Raw genomic sequence first — 23,199 nt, 5'->3', positions numbered from 1 at the left:
GTGACTTATGTCACCAAGTTTGTAAGTGCCAAAGCCCTAATATTCCTTCAACAAATGACGGCTGCGAAAAACAAAACAAACAACAACAAACCCCAAAGCTTTTAGTTTAAATCTTAGTATTCCAAACCGAGCTCACAGAAGAATTTCTAGTATCTGGAATTTCCTTTTACCTTTCCTTAGTACCTTCTCCTTTCCCCCTGTTATTTTATCCCCTTTATCTGCTTTTGATACGGAAAAAAAAAATAGCAAAGGTAACAAATAAGAAAATGATAAAGCCAAAGCAATGGTAAGAAAAAAAGTGTAGAAAACCTCAGGCAACATTTTAATTGTTAATACTGGTAGCAGTCAGAAAAACATTATTACGTTGACCATTAAAATAGGAAAGAGAGTAAAAGGAAAAACATACTGAAAGAATGCTCTAATGCAAGAATAGCCAATACCTTCAAACTCTGGCACTTACTTATTAGCCTAAAAGCAGAGCATGTGTAACAGCAGTTTCCACACTGTAAAATGGGAGGCAAAAGGTGGCACCTGCTGCCCAGCACCCAGTAGGTGCTCAACATATTGTAGTAACCATCATCATCACCATCATCTTCTTCATCATGGATGTAACACAGCGTATGTTTAAGAGGATGAGCTTTGGGAGTGCCTGGGTGGCTCAGTCGGTTGAGCGTCTGACTTCGGCTCAGGTCATGATCTCACAGTCCGTGAGTCCCAGACCCACGTCATGTACCGTGGTGACAGTTCTTGCTTCTTCGGATTCTGCGTGTGTCTCTCTCTCTCTGCCCCTCCCCTGCTCATGCTCTGTCTCTCTCTCTCAAAAATACATATTAAAAAAAAATTATTTTATTTTACATATAAAAAAGAGGATGTGCTTTGGAGGCAACTGAAATTTTAATTCCAGATCTATCACTAGGTGTTAACACTAGGCAAGTTCCTTTACCTCTCTGTGTCTCGATTTTCCATTCTGTAAAATGAGCATAACCATACTTAGCAGTACGAGGCAGTTGTGAGGATTAAATGACACGAACATAAATAGAGCCCTCTGCAATGTGCCTGGCACACAGAAAACTCTCAATAAATGCAAGCAATAATTATCACAGTTGCTATAGTAAAAGAAAACAAGTCCAGAAAGGAAAGGCCAAGTCAGGAGTAGCCAGACAATGGTACATGGCAAAAAAAAGTCATTACAAAGAGGTTAGTCAGAAACGGAAGAGGATGACATTTCTGTATCATGAATCCAGGGAGCATATTGGAAGAAGCAGGCCAAGGAGGAAGTCTGAACACAATCAGGTTTGGTATACAAAAACAGCAAGCAGATGGAACAGCCCAGACAAAACGATTACTGTGAATAAGTTTAAACCAGGCACATCACACACACTCACAGCCCAGAAACAGTACTGGAGAATTTAGTTTATGTTGATAGGACCATACCAGAGTACAACAGATAGATTTATGGATCCTGGTATAGCTGCTGTTTACCATCTGGCAAATTTAAAGTTTATTTATGTACTCTGAGAAAGAGAGAGAAGAGAGTGCACAAGTGGGGGGGTGGGAAAGGCAGAGAGAGGGAGGGAGAGAGAAAGAATCCCAAGCAGGCTTTCCATGCTCATAGAGCAGAGCCTGACGTGCAGCTGGAGCTTATGAACTGTGAGATCATGACCTGAGCCGAAATCAAGAGTCAGACACTCAACTGAATGAACCATTCAGGTGCCTTGGCATTGGTTTCTTTCTGTGGCTGGTTTGTTAGATGCAAAAGCAAACATACCTGCTTCCTATGCTACATCAAATACTGTAATTCTTGTTCCCTGCTACCCCAACTTCCAGAAGGCAACATGGTTTGCCAATGGAAGAGAGCAGAGGCCCTGGAGGCCTGGAACAGAGGCCCTACATAAAATTTCAGCTTTCCCGTTTACTGATTAGGCAACTCTGAACAAGTTACTTTTAACTTACATGAGCCTCAGTTTCCACACCTGCAAAATGGAGATAATTACTCACAGAGTTGTGAGGATTAAGAGAATTTTTAAAGAGCATGATGGTTGAAGTTGCTTAAAATATCTGGCACCCTCTAGCCCCACCTAGATTCTTTATATAAATGACCCCCCCAACGTTTAAATTTAAACACCACTGTTCTTTAGGAAAAACTGGGGATGTTCTGATAATGCTTTTCTGTCACTGAGGCTATATGTATGGCAGGCATGAAGTAATGCATGTTTACAAGCCTGCAATATGCTGGCCTATGTTAATGGGAGGAAGAAACTGAAGTTACACCGCCGGACTGCTTTCAGCTCCATGGAATGAAAGACCTCAGGCTAAAAAACTGGTGTTACACACATTCTGCCTTTTTGCTTTTTCTTCCAGTTTGTGTTCTGAAGACCATAAGTTCTTTTTTTTTAATTTTATTTTTTAATTTACACCCAAGTTAGTTAGCATATAGTGCAATAATGATTTCAGTAGTAGATTTCAGTGATTCATACCCTATGTACAACACCCAGTGCTCATCCCAACAAGTGTCTTCCTTAATACCCCTTCCCCATTTAGCCCATCCCTCCAACCACACCCCCTCCAGCAACCCTCAGTTTGTTCTATTTAAGAGTCTCTTATGTTTTGTCCTCCTCCTTGTTTCGTATTATTTTTGCTTCCCTTCCCTTATGTTCACCTGTTTTGTATCTTAAATTCCACATATGAGTGAAGTCATATGATATTTGTCTTTCTCTGACTGGCTAATTTCACTTAGCATAATACCCCCTAAGTTCCATCCACGTAGCTGCAAATGGCAAGATTTCATTCTTTTTGATGGCCAAGTAATACTCCATTGTATGTATATATGTATGTATATATATATATATGTGTGTGTGTGTGTCTGTGTGTGTACATACACGTGCGCGCATGCACACACACACACACCACATCTTCTTTATCCATTCATCTGTCAATGAACATTTGGGCTCTTTCCATACTTTGGCTATTGTTGATAGTGCATCTAGAAACACGGGGGTGCATGTGTCCCTTTGAAACAGCACACTTCTATCGCCTGGATAAATGCCTAGTAGTACAATTCCTGGGTCATAGGGTAGTTCTATTTTTAACTTTTTGAGGAACCTCCATACTGTCTTCCAGAGTGGCTACACCAGCTTGCATTCCCACCAGCAGTGCAAAAGAGATCCTCTTTCTCCACATCCTTGCCAACATCTGTTTTTGCCTGAGTTGTTCATTTTAGCCATTCTGACTGGTGTGAGGTTGTATCTCATTGTGGTTTTAATTTGTTCTTCCCTGATGATGAGTGATGAGCATTTTTTCATGTGTCTGTTAGCCATCTGGATGTCTTTTTGGAAAAGTGTCTGTTCATGTCTTTTGCCCATTTTGAAGACAATAAGTTCTTAAGGATGCCCACAGGATCAGGACATGCTTCTAGAACTGAGGAGAGAGTTGTAAGAAATGATATTAAACAGGAAAGTTTCAGGTAAGAAAGATGGAAGGGTTTTTCCAGGGCTGGGTTAAGGATTTACAGAGTCACTTAGAATGCAGTAGAGGCAGTGGGAAAGGTAGGCCCAGCTGGAAACGAGAGTTAGCTGAATGGAGATGAGAAAGCGTGGGAACAACAGCCGAGCCAAAAGATTCACAGGTTGTGAGGACATGGGAAAGAGGGAGGTGAGAAGAGGTTATCAATGACACTGATGGAACTTCAGGCAACTATGTGACATCAGATGGCTGAATCAAATTATTGCCAAGCTCCTTTTTGGTTCTGAAATTCTATAGCAGAATCAAACCAATGACTTAACCAATTCAATGTTCTCTTTCAAATAATGCCTCCAAAAAGTGTTTTATTATGGAAAAGAGCAGTGGCCATAGTGTACTTTATATAATGAATCTAGCTCAGTGCTTGCCATATATTGCAAAATACCCACTTAATGAATTGGATTATTATTATTGGGAAACCACAAGCCTTATATATTCATACCACAATTATTTCCTGAGCACCTCTAAAGTATCAGGTATTGTCCCAGGTGTTGGGGACATGGTAGTGAATACAGTGCGGAAAAACCTCATGCCTTCTTTCTAGTACGTTAGATGTTGATAAGTACCATAGAGAAAAATTATTCAGGAAAGGGAACAGGGTGGGCTGAGAGAGAGAGTGCTAAATTACAAATTGTGTGAGAAGGGCCTCATTGGGAAGATAACATATAAAGACTTGAAGTAAAGAAATTCCTCAATTAACTTTCTCTGTCATCTTCCTCACTTAGACATACTTCATATTATTGTGCTTCACAGATACTGCATTTTTAACAAATTGAAGGTCTGAGACAACCCTGTGTCAAGCAAGTCTACTGTCACTAGTTTTCCAATAGCATTTGCTCACTTTGTGTCTCTTTGTCACATTTCAGTAATTCTTGCAATATTTCAAACTTTTCACTATTATAATATTTGTTATAGTGATCTGTGATCGGCGATCTTTGATTTTACTATTGTAAATGTTTTGGGGAACCATGAACCAGGCCCACATGAGACTGTGAACTTAATCGATAGATGTGTGTGTTCTGACTGCTCCACTGACTAGCTATTCCTCGATCTCTCTCCCTCTCCTCAAGCTTAGCTAGTCCCTGACACAGAACAATATGGAGATGAGGTCCATTAATAACTCTATAATGGCCTCTAAGCGTTCAAGTGAAAGGAACAGTCACAGCTTTAAATCAAAAGCTAGAAATTATTAAGTTTAGTGATGAAGGCATGTGGAAAGCCAAGATGGCCAGAAGATAGGCCTCTTGGTCCAGTTAGCCAAGCTGTGAATGCAAAGGAAAGGTTCTTGGAAGAAATTAAAAGTGCTACTCCAGTGAACACATGAATGATAAGAAAGTGAAATAGCCTTATTGCCGATATGGAGAAAGTTTGAGTAGTCGAGAGAGAAGATCAAGCTAGCCCCAACACTCCCTTAAGCCAAACCTAATCCAGAGCAAGGCTCTAACTCTCTTCAATTGTGTGAAGGCTGAGAGAGGGGAGGAAACTGCAGAAGAAAAGTCTGAAGCTAAGAGAGTTCAGTTCGTGAGGTTTAAGGAAAGACGCTATCTCCATAAAAATGCAAGGTGAAACAGCACATGGCAATGTGCAGGCTGCAACAAGTTCTCCAGAAGATCTAGCCAAGATAATTTATGAAGGTACCTACAACTAAACAACAGGTTTTCAATGTAGATGAAAACAGCTTTAAAATAGAAGATTCCATCTAGGAATTTCATAGTTAGAGAGGAAAAAATCAATGCTGGCTTCAAAACTTCAAAGGACAGGCTGACTCTCTTGTCAAAGGCTAATAGAGATGGTGACTTTAAGTAGAAGCCAATGCTCACTGACCATACCAAAAATCCTAGGGCCTTTAAGGACTATGCTAAATCTACTCTGCCTGTACTCTACAAATGGAACAGATGACAGCACATCGGTTTATAACATGGTTTACTAAATTTTTTAAGCCACTCTTGAGACCTACTGCCCAGAAAGAAAGATTCCTACTGCTCAGTGACAATGCACCTGGTCACCCAAGAGCTCAGATGGAGATGTACAGTGAGATTAATTTTGTTTTCACGCCTGCTAACACAATAGCCATTCCATGGATCAAGGAGTAATTTTTTGTAAGTTTATTTATTATTTTGAGAGAGAGCAAGAGAGAGCAGGGGAGGGGCAGAGAGAGAGAATCCCAAGAGTCTCTTGAGAATCTGCACTGGTGATACAGAGCCTGATGCAGGGCTCAAACTCATGAACTGTGAGATTGAAATCAAGAGTCAGACACTTAATTGACTGAGCCATCCAGGCACCCCTCAAGGGGTGATTATGACCTTCAAGTCTTATTATTTAAGGAATTAATTTTGCACAGCTGTAACTGTCATAGATTGCAATTCCTCTGATAGATCTGGGCAAAGTAAACTGAAAATCTTCAGGAAAGTAAAGGATCCACCAAACTGCATGCCATTAAGAACACTTGTGATTCACGAGGAGAGGTCAAAATATCAACATTTATGGGTGTTTGGAAGAAGTTGATTCCCACATGGATGACTGTGTGTGTGGGGGGGTGTTCAAGACTTCAATGGAAGAAGTACCTGCAGATGGGGTGGAGACAGCAAGAGAACTAGAACGAGAAGTGGAGCCTGAAGATGGGAGTGAATGGCTGTGATCCTATGATACAACTCGAACAGATGAGGAGTTGCTTCTTATAGATGAGCAAGGAGAGTGGTTTCTTGAGATGGAATCTCCTCCTGGTGAGGATGCTGCGAAGAATGTTGAAATGACAACAAGGCATTTAAAATATCAAATAAACTTAGTTGATAAAGCAGCAAGGTTTGAGAGGATTGACTTGAATTATTATTATTATTATATTTTAATGTTTTATTTATTCTTAAGAGAGAGAGAGAGAGACAGAGCATGAGCGGGTGAGGGGCAGAGCGAGAGAGGGACACAGAATCCGAAGCAGGCTCCAGGCTCTGAGCTGTCAGCACAGAGCCCAATGTGGGGCTCAAACCCACAAGCTGTGAGATCATGACCTGAGCCGAGGTCGGACGCTCAACTGACTGAACCACCCAGGTGCCCCGACTTGAATTATTTTTTAAGGCTTATTTATTTTTGAGAGAGAGAGACGGACAGGCAGACAGACAGAGGGAGAGGGAGACAGAGGATCCAAAGCAGGCTCTGCCCTAACAGAAGAGAGCCCAATGAAGGGCTCAAATTCATGAACTGTGAGATCATGACCTGAGCCGAAGTTGGACACTTAAACTGACTGGGCCACTCAGGAGCCCCAGATTGACTCTAATTTTGAAAGGAGTTCTGCTGTGGGTAAAATATGTTATCAAACAGCATCACATGTTATGATGCTGAAAGAAAAAGTCAACCGATGTGGCAAACATCATTGTCTTATATTAAGACCTTGCCCCAGCCTTCAGCACCCACCACCCTGATCAGTCAGCAGCCATCAACATCAAGGCCAGACCCTCTTATCAGCAAAAAGATTACAACTCACTGAAAGCTCAGATGATGGTTAGTGTTTTTTTTGGAATCAAGTATTTTTCTTAAGTAAGCTCTACATTCAGCGTGGAGCTTGGCCTCATGACACTGAGATCAAGAATCACATGCTCTTCTGACTGAGCCACCCAGGTGCTCCAGAAATAAAGTACAGTAAAACCTTAGTTTGTGAGCATAGTTCATTCTGGCAACATGCTTATAATCCAAAGCACCTGTATATCAAAGTGAATTTCTCCATAAGAAATAATGGAAACTCGGATGATTTGTTCCACAACCCAAAAATATTCATATAAAAATGATCACAATATTGTAACATAATAAAAATAATAAAGAAAATACAAAATATAAAGAAAAATAAACAAGTTAACCTACACTTACCTTTGAAAGCCTTCATGGCTGGTGTGAGAGAGAGAAGAGAGAGGAGGATTATGGTGTAGGACCACTTTCATTATCACTAACAGATGTTGATTACAGTACAGTATTAATAAACTTGTCATCTACTGTATTTAATGTAACTGGCAATAAGGCAGCAGAGGAAAGGGTCTATATCTGCAGGCAGCCTGACCTGGAATGAAGCAAAACATTCCTAAGCTTACTCTTGTACGGAAAAGCAAAGGTCTGTCTATAGGTGCTTTGAAGTGACAAAAAAGTATACTAGTGGCAGTGTGGGCACCTTCCAAAGTTCTGAAAAATCACTGATTTCTGCCAAACACTGCGGCCTGAGACAGAACATCCGAGCATGGGAGACGATCACCCACAATCCCACAGCGAGGAAGAGAGAGACACACAGAGAGGGAGAAAGAGAGAAGAACCATTGGCTAAATGGTGATCATGGGACATTTGGCACCACGTACTACTCGTATTGCAAGACATTGCTTGTTTATCAAGTTAAAATTTATTAGAAATGTTTGTTCATCTCGTGGAACACTCAGAGAACAAGTTACTCTGTTACAATGCAAGGTTTTACTTGTATTTGTATTTTAAGTATTTTTAAAATAAGGTGGGTACATGGATTTTTTAAAACACAATGCTACTGTGCACTTAGTAAACTGCAATATAGTATAAACATAACTTTTACATGCACTGGCAAACATTCATTTGGCTTGCTTTATTGCAAAATCTGCTTTACTGCAGTGGTCTGGAACTGAACCCACAGTATCTCTGAGGTATGCCTATACTATAGTTCCATCAGTTCTAAGAGAAGCAAAATAAAAGGCGACACTTTCAAAGGTATTACAAATGAATACTGCTTACTCTGGAGTATATTTTAATGATTGGTCACTGAACTAACAGTTATCAAATATGCTATTCAGTTCTCAAATACCTACAGATGGACTGTCCAATACTATGGTCACTAGCTGCATATGATTATTTGAATTTATATTCAATCTGTTTATATTATATACAATTTGCAATTCAGTTTTTCATTTGTACTGGCCAAATTTCAGATGCCCAATAGCCACACATGGCTACCACGATGGATGGTGCAGATATAGAACATTTCCATCACTGCAGGAAGTTCTATTGGACATAATGCACCTGAAGCCTTTTTCAAGTCCACTAAAGTCTTTTAGTAATAACAAAACAGCACTAACTGTACCTTTCAGTGTGTGGTGTCTACCTTCCAAGGCACTAACCTACTAAAGGCACTATACTATGAGGGAACCCTGACAAGTTTAAGAAAAAAAAAAGTTTCTTTTTATACAGCACTAACGACTAAGCTATTAACACTCTTTTTTTTTTAATGTTTATTTTATTTTTGAGAAAGCGAGAGAGACAAGGCATGAGTGGGGGAGGAGCAGAGAGAGAGGGAGATACAATCTGAAGCAGGCTCCAAGCTCTGAGCTGTCAGCACAGAGCCTGATGCAGGGCTCGAACCCACAAACCATGAGATCATGACATGAGCCAAAGTCAGACACTCAACCGACTGAGCCACCCAGGTGCCCGTAACACTCTTCCTTTAGTAACTGAATTACTACTTCTTTTTCTAGTAATACTTAAAGTCTTTGACTATTAATACTAATTCAAAGTCTAAGGAAGGGGAATGATTTAAAAAATTTTTTAAATATTTATTTATTTTGAGAGAGAGCACACATACAAGCAGGAGAGGGGCAGAGAGAGAGGCATGGAGAGAGAGAGAGAGAGAGAGAGAGAGAGAGAGAGAGAGAGAGAGAGAGAGAATGCCAAGCAGGTTTCCTGCTGTTGGCACAGAGCCCAATGCAGGGCTCAATCCCATGAACTGTGAGATCATGACCTGAGCCAAAATCAAGAGTTGGATGCTTAACTGACTGAGCCATCCAGGCATCCCAAGAATGGCTTTATTTTAAAGATTTACTAAGAATTATATCCATTTGTTATCAATTGAAAATTAACAACCTCAGGGCACCTGGGTGGCTCAGCTGGTTGAGCGACTGACTTCGGCTCAGGTCATGATCTCACGGTTCCTGAGTTTGGGCCCCTCATCGGGCTCTGTGCTGACAGCTCAGAGCTGGGGAGCCTGCTTCAGATTCTGTGTCTCCCTCTCTCTCTCTGCCCCTCCCCCACACACGCTCTGTCTTTCTCTGCCTCTCAGAAATAAAGAAAATAAAAAAATTAAAAAAAAAATTTTTTTTTTCAACGTTTATTTATTTTTGGGACAGAGAGAGACAGAGCATGAACGGGGGAGGGGCAGAGAGAGAGGGAGACACAGAATCGGAAACAGGCTCCAGGCTCTGAGCCATCAGCCCAGAGCCTGATGCGGGGCTCAAACTCACGGACCGCGAGATCGTGACCTGGCTGAAGTCGGACGCTCAACCGACTGCGCCACCCAGGTGCCCCTAAAAAAATTTTTTTTAAAGAAAATTAACAACCTCTATCTTATTGGCCATCCATTTATTATTTCTATTTCTCCAAACAGTACTTTTTCATGCGCTGAAGGTAGATTTTATGAGTTACAGTGAAAGTGACTGAGGAATTTTAAAGAAAAAAAGTACTTTATAAAACATGATATTCACAAAAACTAAGTCCCTAGTGGCCTCTATTAAGAAACCACAAGGTATCAATGATGTGTAGAAACTAACCAGTCAGAAATCAAAGGGCTGCCCATCCCAGGGTTTTGAAACGAGTTAAATGTTCCCCAGTAAAGTGGCATTCACTGCTGATGACTCAGAGATGACTATTAGCCACTGCCAGTTCTCTCCTTCCTTCCTTCCTTCTCTTTCATAACTCTAACTCATCTGGCCCTCAACCCTTTAAGTGAGAAAGAAATCTAAACATTACCAAGGAATATTCTGAGCCACATATTCAGTAAGAATACAATCAATGTTGGACAACAGCTACAATGTTTGTAAAAGTTATTCAAAAATGTCTAACAAGGAATCTCCTTAAACATTCTTTTTTAAAACGTGTAGGAGAATAAAGGGTTCATCGTCTACTAAATAAAAATTCTGAGTAATGAACACCTGGTTACCCCATGAGTCAACAGTAATTCCTGTAATAGGAACCAAGGATTATATCAGTGGTGTTTCTATAAAACTTACTCCAGCTATTAACTCAAATGATCTTTATTCTTTGATTTCCATGTATGAAGTATCCACCTCTTGTAGCATTCTCTTCCCTCAAAACCCTCAATCTTGCACAATCACAAATTCTGAGAGATGAAGCACAGGGGCAAAAAAAAAAAAAAAAAAGAAAAGCTATGCATATAATTTCTAAATTCAAATTCAAAGAAACATTATGTTCTGGATTATACAAAACTGTCCTTCTAAATCTTGTTTTAAAAAAAGTAACATGGTGGGAATGCAAGCTGGTGCAGCCACTCTGGAAAACAGTATGGAGGTTCCTCAAAAACCTAAAAATAGAACTACCCTACGAACCAGCATTTGCAGTACTAGGCATTTATCCACGGGATACAGGTGTTTATAGCAGCACTATCAACAATAGCCAAAGTATGAAAAGAGCCCAAATGTCCATCGATGGATGAATGGATAAAGAAAATGTGGTGTGTATATATATGTGTGTGTGTGTGTGTGTGTGTGTGTGTGTGTGTGTGTGTGTGTGTATATACACACACACACACACACTCTATACATATAATACTCTATTGTGTGTGTGTGTGTGTGTATATATATATATATATAACATAATACTCTATTGTGTGTGTGTGTGTATATATACTCAGAAATCAAAAAGAATGAAATCTTGCCATTTGCGACTACATGGATGGAACTGGAGGGTGTTATGCTAAGTGAAATTAGTCAGAGAAAGACAAAAATCATGACTTGACTCATATGAGGACTTTAAGAGACAAAACAGATGAACATAAGGGAAGGGAAAGAAAAAGAATATAAAAACAGAGGGGATCAAAACAGAAGAGACTCATAAATATGGAGAACAAAATGAGGGTTACTGGAGGGGTTGTGGGAGGGGGGATGGGCTAAATGGGTAAGGGCACTAAGGAATCTACTCCTGAAATCATTGTTGCACTATATGCTAACTAATTTGGATACAAATTTTAAAAAATAAAAAATAAAATTAAAAAAAAAAAGTAACATGGGGCACCTGGCTGACTCAGTCAGTAGAGCATGCAGCTTTTGGTCTTGGGGTTGTGAGTTCAAGCCCCGTGTTGGGTGTGGAGATTACTTAAAAATATAATCTTCAAAATAAAAAGGGGTACCTGGGTGGATCAGTCGGTTAAGCATCCGACTGGTGATTTTGGCTCAGGTCATGATCCCAGGGTCATGGATTGAGCCCTGCATTGGGCTCCGTGCTGAACATGGGGTCCACTTAAGATCCTCTCTCTTACCCTCTGCCCCTCTCCCCTGCTCGCCGTCTGTCATTAGGAAAAAAAAAAAAAAAAAGGAACAGTGAAACACATTAACACTTTAGGACAACAATCTGGTGACGTCAGAAAAAATACGGACAATTGTGTGATTTTGCTCACCTGTCTATACTAAAGCAACTAGCCTAATTCTAGTCTAACTTTTTGGAAAAGATAATCTTTATTAGTACTGCTGAGGCTGTAAAAATGTAATCACCAAATAAAATCTTTCAAGATGCAAATTTGATTACTGTGTTTTCAGCCTAAAAATAATTTCTTTTACTGAAAAAGCCCAAAATTACACAGCATCCAGTTAGCTGTTAAACACTGTACTAACACTCATCTGGTTGCCGGGCCTATGCACCAAGGGCCTTCAGGATACCACCTGTCCTAAAATCCAGGGAGGAGCTGACAACCAGTTTGTTGTGCTGAGTTGTAGTGAAGGAAAATAAAAAAGATAAAGGGCTGAAAGAACTCTTCTGAGATTCATTCACTTGGGGCAAAAAGTCTTCTGTATCTTTAAACAATTTTACAAATCTCCCCAGTCTGACACAGTCTGTTTGTGGAGTACAGCTTTCAGTTTTGACATCCTCCTCTGTGTGCCTGGGGCAGTAATAGTTTACTGCTTCCTGCTTCCAGTTTGATTCCTCTCTAATCTATCCTCAACAGTGGGGCCGCAGTGATGTTTACAACAGCACAAATTTAACAGTGTTCTTCACGGCTCACAAAAAAAATCTTTCAAGCCCTGATCTAAGCCTACCTTTCTAACGAGCCTCTTCTCTACCTCCTCTCCCGTACTTACTTGTCTTCAGTCCTGGGACTAGTCTTCAGTCCTGCTGCACCTCGTGGAGTTCCTAAACTATGACATGCTCTCCCGGGTCTATCTACTGAGGCATCTGCTGTTCTAGCTACCTGGAAAGTCGTCTCCCTCCCCACATCCCCTCATCTGGCTAAGTCCTGCTCCTTCAAATTCATTTATGTGTCACTTCCTTCTTGAAGCCGCCTTTGAACATCTACCTTTTGACACTTAAGACTGAATCAGGTATACCTCTTCTGTGCTCCCAAGTCACCCTGAGTCTACCTCTACATACAGGGGTACACATCACTTTTGTTCTAATTATCTATTTACTTACTTGTCTCTCCTACATATATCCTCAGCAAGTAACATACTGCTCAGCACATAGTGGGCATTCAATAAATATTTGAAAACAATGGAGACAGGCAAAGGGAGAACAGGATCTTTCACTAGTTTAGACTGCAAGTATCCTTTTCAGGTTATGAAGTATTTAAGTTGGGGAAAGTGCCAGGCTGGTAGGTAATGAACTTAGAATAAGTCACTTAACAATTTCATGACAAAAAGGAAAGAAAAAGACAGGCATAATTGAGATTATCTTGAAAGCTATAGATTAAATGTTATTACAAATTCACTGCCATCTATGCTTACAGCAACACAATCTTTGAATTACAGTTGGTTTTAGATTTATAAAAAAAGTGATTGAAAAAAAACCCAGCTCTGCTTTTCTTCTAGTTTCTAGGAGAAATGGTTACGAGGATTAAAATAGCACCACCAGTTTTTAATCACTTAAAGGTGATTCCTTTTCTCCCCTTCATTCTTGTTTCCCAATTTTTGGAAATTCTTGTTTCCCAAAAAGCAGTTTCATTGTTTTTTCTCCCCTTCATTCTTGTTTCCCAATCATTTCATTAAATAACGTTTCTACCAGAAAAATCAGAACACAAGAGATAAAATAATACTAAATATCTATTTTGTTACATATGAACATCTTTAACAAAAGAGCTGATGAAAAAGAGCTAAATCTTAGAAAGAATAAACTAAGTTCAATTTCCCATGCATTCTTTCCCCTCGTTTTCTATGAATAAGCTAACACTAACTGAGCCTATATTATAACTCCAGGGACTATTCTAAGTGTTCTACATGTGTTAATTAATCTAATTCTCACAACAAGGACATCAAAAGGATTCCATTTATTATCCTACTTAACAGATGAGTCACACAGGGGTAAACTTGTCCAGTGAGTTCAAAGCCGACAAATGGCAAAATTGGGGCTCATACCTAAGTACTCTGGACGTGAATCTCTACTCCTACTAACATACTGTACACCTAAACATAAATTGAATTCACACAACTTATTTTTAACCTTAGAAACACTGTTGGAGGTATTACTGTAACAAAAGTAAAATTCAGGCACAGAGCAGTTATACAAATTGTCCAAAATGACAATGTTAAAATTAAAAAAATAGTTGTTCTCTTAGGCCATCCTTGATATTTCCAGTATGTCCATCACCAAGAATGATGCTTCCTATCATAAAACCAATCTTTAAAGGAAATTCTTAGGGGCGCCTGGGTGGCTCGGTCGGTTAAGCATCCAACTTCGGCTCAGGTCATGATCTCACGGTCCGTGAGTTCGAGCCCCGCGTCGGGCTGTGTGCTGACAGCTCAGAGCCTGGAGCCTGTTTCAGATTCTGTGTCTCCCTCTCTCTCTGCCCCTCCCCTGTTCATGCTCTGTCTCTCTCTGTCTCAAAAATAAATAAACGTTAAAAAAAAATTTTTTTTAAAGTTAAAAAAAATAAATAAAGGAAATTCTTAGAAAATAAATGAAAGGTCTAAAATCAAGAGAGGTTGGCTATTTGGGTCAGAGACATTTCTACCACTCCTCAAACTAAACCTGTAACAAAAATACCACAGCTCCAGTGTTTCATGAGAAGCACCTTTAACCCACACCGGGGGCATTATTAGCCATATAAAACAGTATGTTTCATCATCATATACTGTGTGTCTGTATCTTTAAGGTTATTAGGTAATTAGGAAGCCCCTAGATTTTCCTATTTCCCCATGTTCTCCAAATTCTCTTGATACAAGACAAATACAATAAAAAAAACTCTCCTTAAAGAAATCACCACTAAGTTGTTCAAAGAATGCAGAGATAAGAAAGGAAATACATATCTATACAAGCAAATTTGGTTTTAATAATTTCCATACGTACAAGTCATGCTCAATAACATGGCATGAAATTCCAATAATGCAACTCTTTTCATATGTATAAAAACATTTATTCACTCTGCCTCACATTGACAGTTCTTAATCTCCTCTTTGAGAGCTGAAACTGTATCTTATTTTTTCCCTTCATGGCAACTAGGGCAGTGTACCAACAAAATTTATTGAGTGAATTAATGAATCAGTCTGCCAGCCAATCATCCATTCATCCACCTTTTCACCTTTTGGTTGGAGTGAGTATACAGTGAGTATGAAAATAAATTATCAAGCACAACTACCTGAACTTCATTGTAACCAACGTTAAGCCATTGGCCTTGGATGTACTATGAGATTAAAACCAGAACTAAACAAGCACACACCTTTAGTACTGGCAAAGCTCCACCTGAGTGCCACTTCTTTCTTTCATTAGTTAAGACATGATTCTTAAGGGTTCTTGCTATTCAAGCCCTTTGATTATTGAGCTCTAAGCTGAAAAGGGGAAAGACTGACCTCTGGGGCAAAATGGACAAAATAAAGCAGCCAGACCCACCTGTTTTATAGCATTTAAATTATCTGGGGGAGATCAAAGAAGAAAAACAGAAGATAAAGAATCACCAAATAAATTTAAAAATATTTAAATAGTCAAGACAAATGCAGTTATTATTATTGTTTTGTTTTTTTGTTTTTTTTGTAGTATTTCATCTTTTTATGCAGTGGAAAAAAAGGAAAGCTGTAGCTACAGACTACAGTCTGACCTAATGTCATTCTGGCTACCAACAGAAAAACACTGATTTGATGAGGAAAAACCAATACAATCTTCAATTAGGAACTGAAGACCATCAGCACCATTTCACAAATAATCCATTATTATACTGCTATCACCTTCTTTTAATGAAACCTTCCATTATGGGTGTGTGTGTGTGTGCGTGCGCACACGTATTCTGGACTCCACTGATGTTTCAAATAACAATCTTGTAAAAACGGTGTCTTTTGAGTCAAGGCAAAGCTCTACCACGAAAGGTCATTTCTTTAAAGTAAACTCTGCCTCCAATGTGAGGCTCAAACTCACGACCAAGATTAAGAGTCACATGCTTTAATGACTGAGCCAGCCAGGCGCTCCACAAAAGGTCATTTTTAACATGACAGAACTCTGAACAGGCACAAGAAGATAATCACTGATGTTGTTTTGAAATTAATGGTTTCCTGCCTAATGGAAAATGTTTATACTAGTCTCATTATCAACTTTTAAATCCCATTGACCATAATGTGAATTTGAAACAAAGGTGAGGAAACATTTTTTAAATTAAAGATATTTACTTATCACTTAATAGAAAAACATAAAAGTTTCAAAAACTTTAAAGACTTTTTTGTTTAATAAAAATTATACACTTTTAAATGGGAATATGCCATAAACACTGTGCTGTGTGCACTGTTCTTTATCAAAGTTATTTCTCTAGGTAAATAACCAAGAAAAGTTTGAAAAAGTAGAATAATGAAGGGTATTGTTTTAGACCTTAAAATATAAGACTATAATAATAATAAGGAGGTGCATGGGTGGCTCAGTCTTAAGGTTAAGTGTCCAACTTTTGATCTCAGCGCAGGTCTTGATCTCAGGGTCATGAGTTCAAGCCCCGTGCTGGGCTCTGCACTGGGCCATGAAGCCTACTTAAGAAAAGATAATAATAACAAACAATGTACAACTGGTGTAAAAACTGACAGGTGGTTCAACAGAACAGAATGCACAGTCCAAAAATATACTTGAGATCTTACAAACCTTAACTTGCTGCAATAGCGTCATAAATCAGCAAAAAAGGGGCAGTTAATTACTTAACTTTTTTTTCTAACTTATATTTTATACACTTTGTCAAATACCAAAAGCAAATATAAATTAACTTCAATTGGGGCACCTGGGTGGCTCAGTTGGTTAAGCGTCCAACTTCAGCTCAGGTCATGATCTCGTGGTTCGTGGGTTTGAGCCCTAGGTCGGGCTCTGTGCTACCAGCTCAGGGCCTGGAGCCTACTTCAGATTCTGTGTCTCCCTCTCTCTGTGTCCTTCCCCAGTTCATGCTCTGTCTCTCTCTCTCAAAAATAAAATAAAAAAACATTAAAAAAATTTAAAAATAAATTAACTTCAATTATTAGAACTGCATTAAATCTATACAGTAAATTTAGTAATACATGACACTAATTTTCCCATTGCTCGACACAATGCCTCTATTCCCTCCTCTATAGCAAATTTCCAGTTGTATCATAGAGCTTATGGACTTCTTGTTACAATCATTCCTAGGTACCTCAAAATTTGGGTTGTGCATGTAAAGGGCTTTTAATTCCTTTAGTCTTTTGGCATAATTTATTATATGTACATTTAAAACGATTCATTTTTGAACAATTATTTTGCATTTAGTCAGCCATTTTACTGAACTCTTTTTCAGTTGATTCTCTTGGGAGTATTTTTATGAAGAGGAAATAATATTGGCCAACAAATATATAATTAACTTTTTCATTATTGGAACTTCTGATTAGTGTTTGCCTTACTACACTAAGAACTCCCAAAATAATGTTAAATAAGGTAACAGTGGGCATTCCTGTCTTGTTCTTATTCTAGTGGACATTTCTTCAATACCTCACTGGTAAGGGTGGTATTCAGAGAGCCATTTTTTAAAAAAATATTTATTTATTTTTGAGAAAGAGAGAGGGAGAGAGCACAAGCAGGGGTAGGGCAGAGAGAGAGGGAGACAGAAGCTCTGAAGGAGCTCTGCATGACGTGAGCAGATGTCAGAGCTTAACCAACTGAGCCAACCAGGTGTCCCAGAGAGTCATTCTTTATTATGTTTAAGCTGTATGTAAACATACTGCAATAGAAAAAAAAAGAACTAAAAGGATATATACAACATTCATGCTGTGGGTTGTCACTGAGCGGCAGAGGTGGGCAAAAGAAATTGTATCTAACTTTTATAAAATATGTCTTAATGTTACCAATTTTTAAATCAATTTAGTAGGAATGTGTAGGTGCTTTTCATTTAAAAATAAACCATCAGATTCTTAATATAAGTTTTTAGCTGGAATAGTTGAATTTTATAAAAAAAAATTTGTCATCAGAACACCTGGGTGGTTCAGTCAGTTAAGCGTCCAATTCCTGATTTTGGCTCAGATCATGGGTTGGAGCCCCAAGTCGGGCTTGACACTGACCATGCGGAGCCTGCTTGAGATTCTCTCCCTCTCTCTCTGCCTCTCCCACTCCCACTCCCACTCCCACTCACTCTCTCTCCCTCACCAAAATAAATAAACTTAAAAAAAAAATCCTTTAAAAAAATAAAAATTAAAAAAAAAAAAATAAAAAATTTTTGTCATCTCCAGAAATGAGCATATCATTTTCCTCCTGTTTTCTGATGTACCAATATGTTATTATTTATAGATTCCTCAATATCTTTAGATCCTAAAAGAAATCCTCTTGACCATATTCCTTTAATATACTGAGAGATGTGACATACCAAATGGGGAAAAAAGCAGTTCTAAGTCAGTTTGCTAAAAATGTATAATGATACAGGTAATTGCTCTGGAAAAGATCATGGAAGCAGATACATCAGAATGGTATCAATAAATCAGTAGTTTTCACTGGGCATTAAAGTTTTTTCTTTATGTCACTTTGTATTTTCTAGTTTTTCTGGAAGAAATATGTGTGGTTTTTGTAATCAGAAAAAAAATGCAATAATCATTTGTTGGATTTAATCTGCAAGTACTTTATATAAAATCTCTATAACTATATACACTGAGATGAGAGAAATGCCACTTTTATTTTTGTACTATCTTTGTAAGCTTTTAGTTATCAAGTATCAAGTTATCAAGATCTTGTTAACTTTATAATAGATGGGTGTATTTTTCTATCTTTTTTTCTGTTCTCCTGTGGTTGATACAGCATTATAATTATTTGTTTCTTCACACTATGAATGAAATTACCATTAAACCCACTGAGCTTAAACACATTTTAACATTACTTACATGACTATTAGTCTATATGGGATTTTTATATCTTGAATCATTTTGGTAAATTATATTTTTCTAGAAAATTGCTCAAGTTATCAGGTATTCAACAAAAGTGCTAAAGTAATTTAGCAGACAACAGAGAACATTTTCAGCTTTGCACCACATCCAAAAATTAATTCAAAAAGAGTCACTGGCCTAAATGGAAAACCTAGAACTGTAAGCCATCTGGAAGAAAAAACAGAGAAATCTCTGCGACACTGGGTTAAGCAAAGATTTCTTAGAAGACAAAGAGCATTAACCATAAAAGAAAAAAACTGGATTTCATCAAATTAAAAACTTGCTAATCAGACAAGCCACAGGCTGGGAGAAAACACATGTATCACACATATATCGTAAAGAACTTGCATGTGAACCATGTAAAGAATTCTTCCAACTCATTAATAAGTCAATTTTTAAAAAGAGGGAGAAATCTTAATAGATAATTCACCAAAGATATGGATGGCACATAAACACATGACAAGTTACTCAGTTGGTCATGAGGGAACTGCATATTAAAGCCATAATGAGAAACCACTATTAGAATTACCAAAATCCCAAACATGGACAACACGAAAGGATGGTGAGGACGTGAGGCAACAGGAAGGCTCATTCACTGCTGGTGGGAATGCAAACTAGGACAGCCACTTTGGAACACAATCTGGCAGTTTCTTATAAAACTAAACATACTTTTACCGTACGTTCCAAAAACTGTACTCCTTGGCATCTACCTAAATGACTGAAAATGTATGTCCACACAGGAACTGCACACATGTTTATAGCAGCTTTATTCATAACTGCCATAACTTGGAAGCAACCAAGAGGCCCTTCAGGAGATGAATGGATAAACTGTGGTACGTTCAAACAATGGAATAGTATTCAGCGCTAAAAAGAAAGGAGCTATCAGGCTATGAAAAGACATGGAGGAACCTTAAATGCATACCACTAAGTGAAAAAAGTAAATCTTAAAAGGCAATGAATCCAAATATATGACACTCCGGAAAAGGTATGAAAGGAATGAACTACTGATATACTTCATAGCATGTGTGAATCTCAACAGCATTATGCTAAGTGGAAAAAAACAGAAAAGGCTATGTGTCATACAATTCTGTTTATATAACATTATGGAAAAAGGGACAGAACTCAGATCTAAGTGGATGCCAGGGGCTAAGAGTGGAGGGACGAGATTGAGATTATTTAAAAAGGTAAGCAGGGAGGGGCAGCTGGTTGGCGAAGTTAAGCGGCCAACTGCTGGCTCAGGTCATGATCTCATGGTTCCTGGGTTCGAACCCCGCACTGGAGTCTGTGTGGACAGCACAGAGGCTGCTTGGGTTTCTCTCTTGCTCTCTCTGCCCCTCCCCCACGCATACACTCTCTCAAAAATAAATAAACCTTTTAAAAAGGTGCACAAGGAAGTTCTGCGGCGAAAGAAATACTGATTGTGATAGTGGTTATACCAACCTACATGTTTTTCAAAAACACAGGAATATATACCTAAAAAGGGTAAATTTTATTGTATGTAAATTATATCTCAATTAACCAGACATAAGTTAAAGAAATAAGTCGGGGGGGGGGGTGGGGAGATCCTAAGCAGCACCTTGTAACTGCTTAACCCAGACTGAAAGCTCCATAAGAACAGGGACCAGGGGTGCTTGGTTGGCTCAGCTGGAAGAGCATGTGACTCTTGATACTGGGTCGTAAGTTTGAACCCCACATTGGGAGTAGAGATTACTTTAAAAACAAAAAAACCCAGGGATCATGTCTTATTCACGTTTATACCCTTAGTGGCTTAGATATTACAGCTATTATATATTTACTATGTGTTTGGCATCATGTTACAAACATTACAAGCATTATTTCATTTAATAATTTTAGTTGTTTTTTTTTTTAAACATTTATTTATTTTTGAGACAGAGAGAGACAGAGCATGAATGGGGGAGGGTCAGAGAGAGAGGGAGACACAGAATCCGAAACAGGTTCCAGGCTCTGAGCTGTCAGCACAGAGCCCGACGCGGGGCTCGAACTCACAGACCGCGAGATCATGACCTGAGCCGAAGTTGGACGTTTAACCGACTGAGCCACCCAGGCGCCCCTAATAATTTTAGTTTTTTAAGTATATTTAATTATCTTGAGAGGGAGAGAGAAGCCCAAGATGGCTCTGTACTGTCAGCACAGAGCCCGATGTGGGGCTCGAACCCAGGGAACTGTGAGATCATGACCTGAGCCAAAGTCAGACACTTAACCGACTGAGCCACCCAGGTGCTCCTAATTCATTTAATTCTTATAGCAACTTTGTGGAAAAGGCAAAATCCATATTCTTATTTTACAGATAAAGATCAAAGGGTAACTGTATTGCCAAAGGACATAGCCAGGAAATGGCAGAACTGGGATCTGAACTCAAGTTTGTCTGATTCCAAAGCCAAGGGCTTAATTGTTAGGACATGCTGCCTTGCTGATTTTGCTCAATATTTACTGAACAAATGAATGGATGAGGACCAAGTCAATGGTGCTGGAGTTTGATAGGATAGGCTGGATCTAGTTCATGAGAAGAATAAAATGTCTCGTATTTTAAAAGGCCACATTGTTAACATGGTTATTTTAGGCACAACAGTTAAACTGTGCATGTAAAATGACCATTATAGTATTTAATCCCCATTAACAAACCCTTTCTACTATCTTTTACCTCCTTTAAGAAATTAGTTTTATAGGGGTGCCTGGGTGGCTCAGTCAGTTAAGCATCCGACTTACGATTTTGGTTCAGATCATGATCTCACGATTTGTGAGATTGAGCCCAGAGTCAAGCTCTGCACTATCAGTGCACAGTCCGCTTGGGATTCTCTCTCTCCCTCTCTTTCTATCCCTTCCCCGCTTGTGTGCATGTGCAGGCTCCTTCTAAATAAATAAATAAATAAATAAATAAATAAATATTTAAAAAATTAGTCTTATACACTTTAACACTGAGAAATATAAAGAAGAAACAAAAATGTCCTTAAAACTACAATGCAGATAAAATCTTTGTTTATGTTTTGAAAAATAAAAGTAATACAGGGGCACGTGGGCGGCTCACTTGGTCAAGCATTCGACTCTCAATTTCGACTCAGGTCATGATCTCATGATTTGTGAGTTGGAGCTCTATATCAGGTTCTACACTATTAGTGTGGAGCCTGCTTGGGATTCTCTTCCTCTCTCTCTCTCTCTCTCTCTCTCTCTCTGCCATTCCCCCACTCACACACTCTCTCATTCTCAAATCTTAAAAAAAATAAATAAAAGTAATATCGGTACATAGTTAAAAGACGCAAACCATACAGTAAGATACAAAATGGTAAGTGAAAGCCATCCTTCTCTCCTATTATTTCCTTTTAATTTTAATTTTAATTATTTTTTATATGAGAGAGTGTGCTAGCACAGGGGAGAGGCAGGGGAGGAGAAAGAGAGAGAATTAAAAAAAAATTTTTTTTAAATGTTTGTTTATTTTTGAGAGAGAGAGTGCAAGCAGGGGAGGAGCAGAGAGAGAGGGAGACACAATCTGAAACAGGTTCCAGGCTCTGAGCTGTCAGCACAGAGTCTGATGGGGGGGCTCGAACTCACGGACCGTGAGATCATGACCTGAGCCAAAGTCAGACGCTCAACTGAATGAGCCACCCAGATGCCCCAGAAAGAGAAAGAATCTTAAGTAGGCTCTACTCTCAGCACAGAGCAAAATGCAGGGCTAAATCCCATGACCCTGGGATCATGACCTAAGCTGAAATCAAGAGTCAGAAGCTCAATCCACTGAGCCACCCTGGCATCCCTGAATTTTTATACTCATGGCCTATGCTATGTTCATTGCACATTGATAAGGGCTCAGTATGCAGAAGTAAATTCAGATGGAAACCAGTCTTCACCTTTAGTCAACTCATCACACCTGTTATGATGAAGGGACCACGGAGTAGTCAGTAGGGTTGAAAAGTAGAGAAAGTATATGGGAAATAGTCCAGAATGTCAGCATGACTACTTTTCAGGCTTGCATTTCCACTATGGCTCATCTTTTTGTGGTACAGACAGAAAAAAAATAATTACATGATATCAGTGCTATTAAAGTTTACAGAAGCTGGTGTTTTGTGCTATTTCCCTGATAACTGGTTATTCTACTTTACGCAGAAAATTTAAAATCACTATAAGAAATACGTACAAATATGTATTGTGTGCTTACTCTTGGGTAGTGGAACAACAGAAAGATCTTGCTCTCCTTAAGTTTACAGTCCTATCAGAAAAGGAAGATATTTAATATATATTTATAATAATGCTTTTTAAATTTTCTATTCAAAACTACAGAAAAAAAATAGAACTAATATCATTTTTGGCATAGTTTAATTCCAAAGGAATTTATCTCCTACTCCCTAAGGATCTC

The 23,199-nt window shown here is 38.7% G+C and overlaps 1 protein-coding gene across 12 annotated transcripts in view; it reads right to left on the bottom strand.

Moving 5' to 3' along the window:
• The window catches only part of LOC106977531 (mediator of RNA polymerase II transcription subunit 18), a 131,424-nt gene that overhangs the window by 43,891 nt on the left and 64,334 nt on the right, over positions 1–23,199 (bottom strand). For 5 of the 12 annotated variants that reach the window (XM_053209953.1, XM_027059893.2, XM_027059894.2 and 2 more), the window contains exon 4: positions 7,378–7,395. The exons of 6 other annotated variants lie outside the window; for them this stretch is intronic. In XM_053209953.1, coding sequence (XP_053065928.1) covers positions 7,378–7,395 — 18 coding nt within the window. Of the gene's footprint in view, positions 1–6,083; positions 6,252–7,377; positions 7,396–23,199 lie in introns of all 12 variants that reach the window. One more of the 12 variants, XM_053209951.1, reaches the window with a different exon arrangement.

This window comes from Acinonyx jubatus, chromosome C1, assembly GCF_027475565.1.
Source record: "Acinonyx jubatus isolate Ajub_Pintada_27869175 chromosome C1, VMU_Ajub_asm_v1.0, whole genome shotgun sequence".
Classification (NCBI taxonomy): domain Eukaryota; kingdom Metazoa; phylum Chordata; class Mammalia; order Carnivora; family Felidae; genus Acinonyx; species Acinonyx jubatus.
The sequence above is the reverse complement of the archived record's forward strand: the minus strand, read 5'-3'. Positions and strand labels throughout refer to the sequence as shown.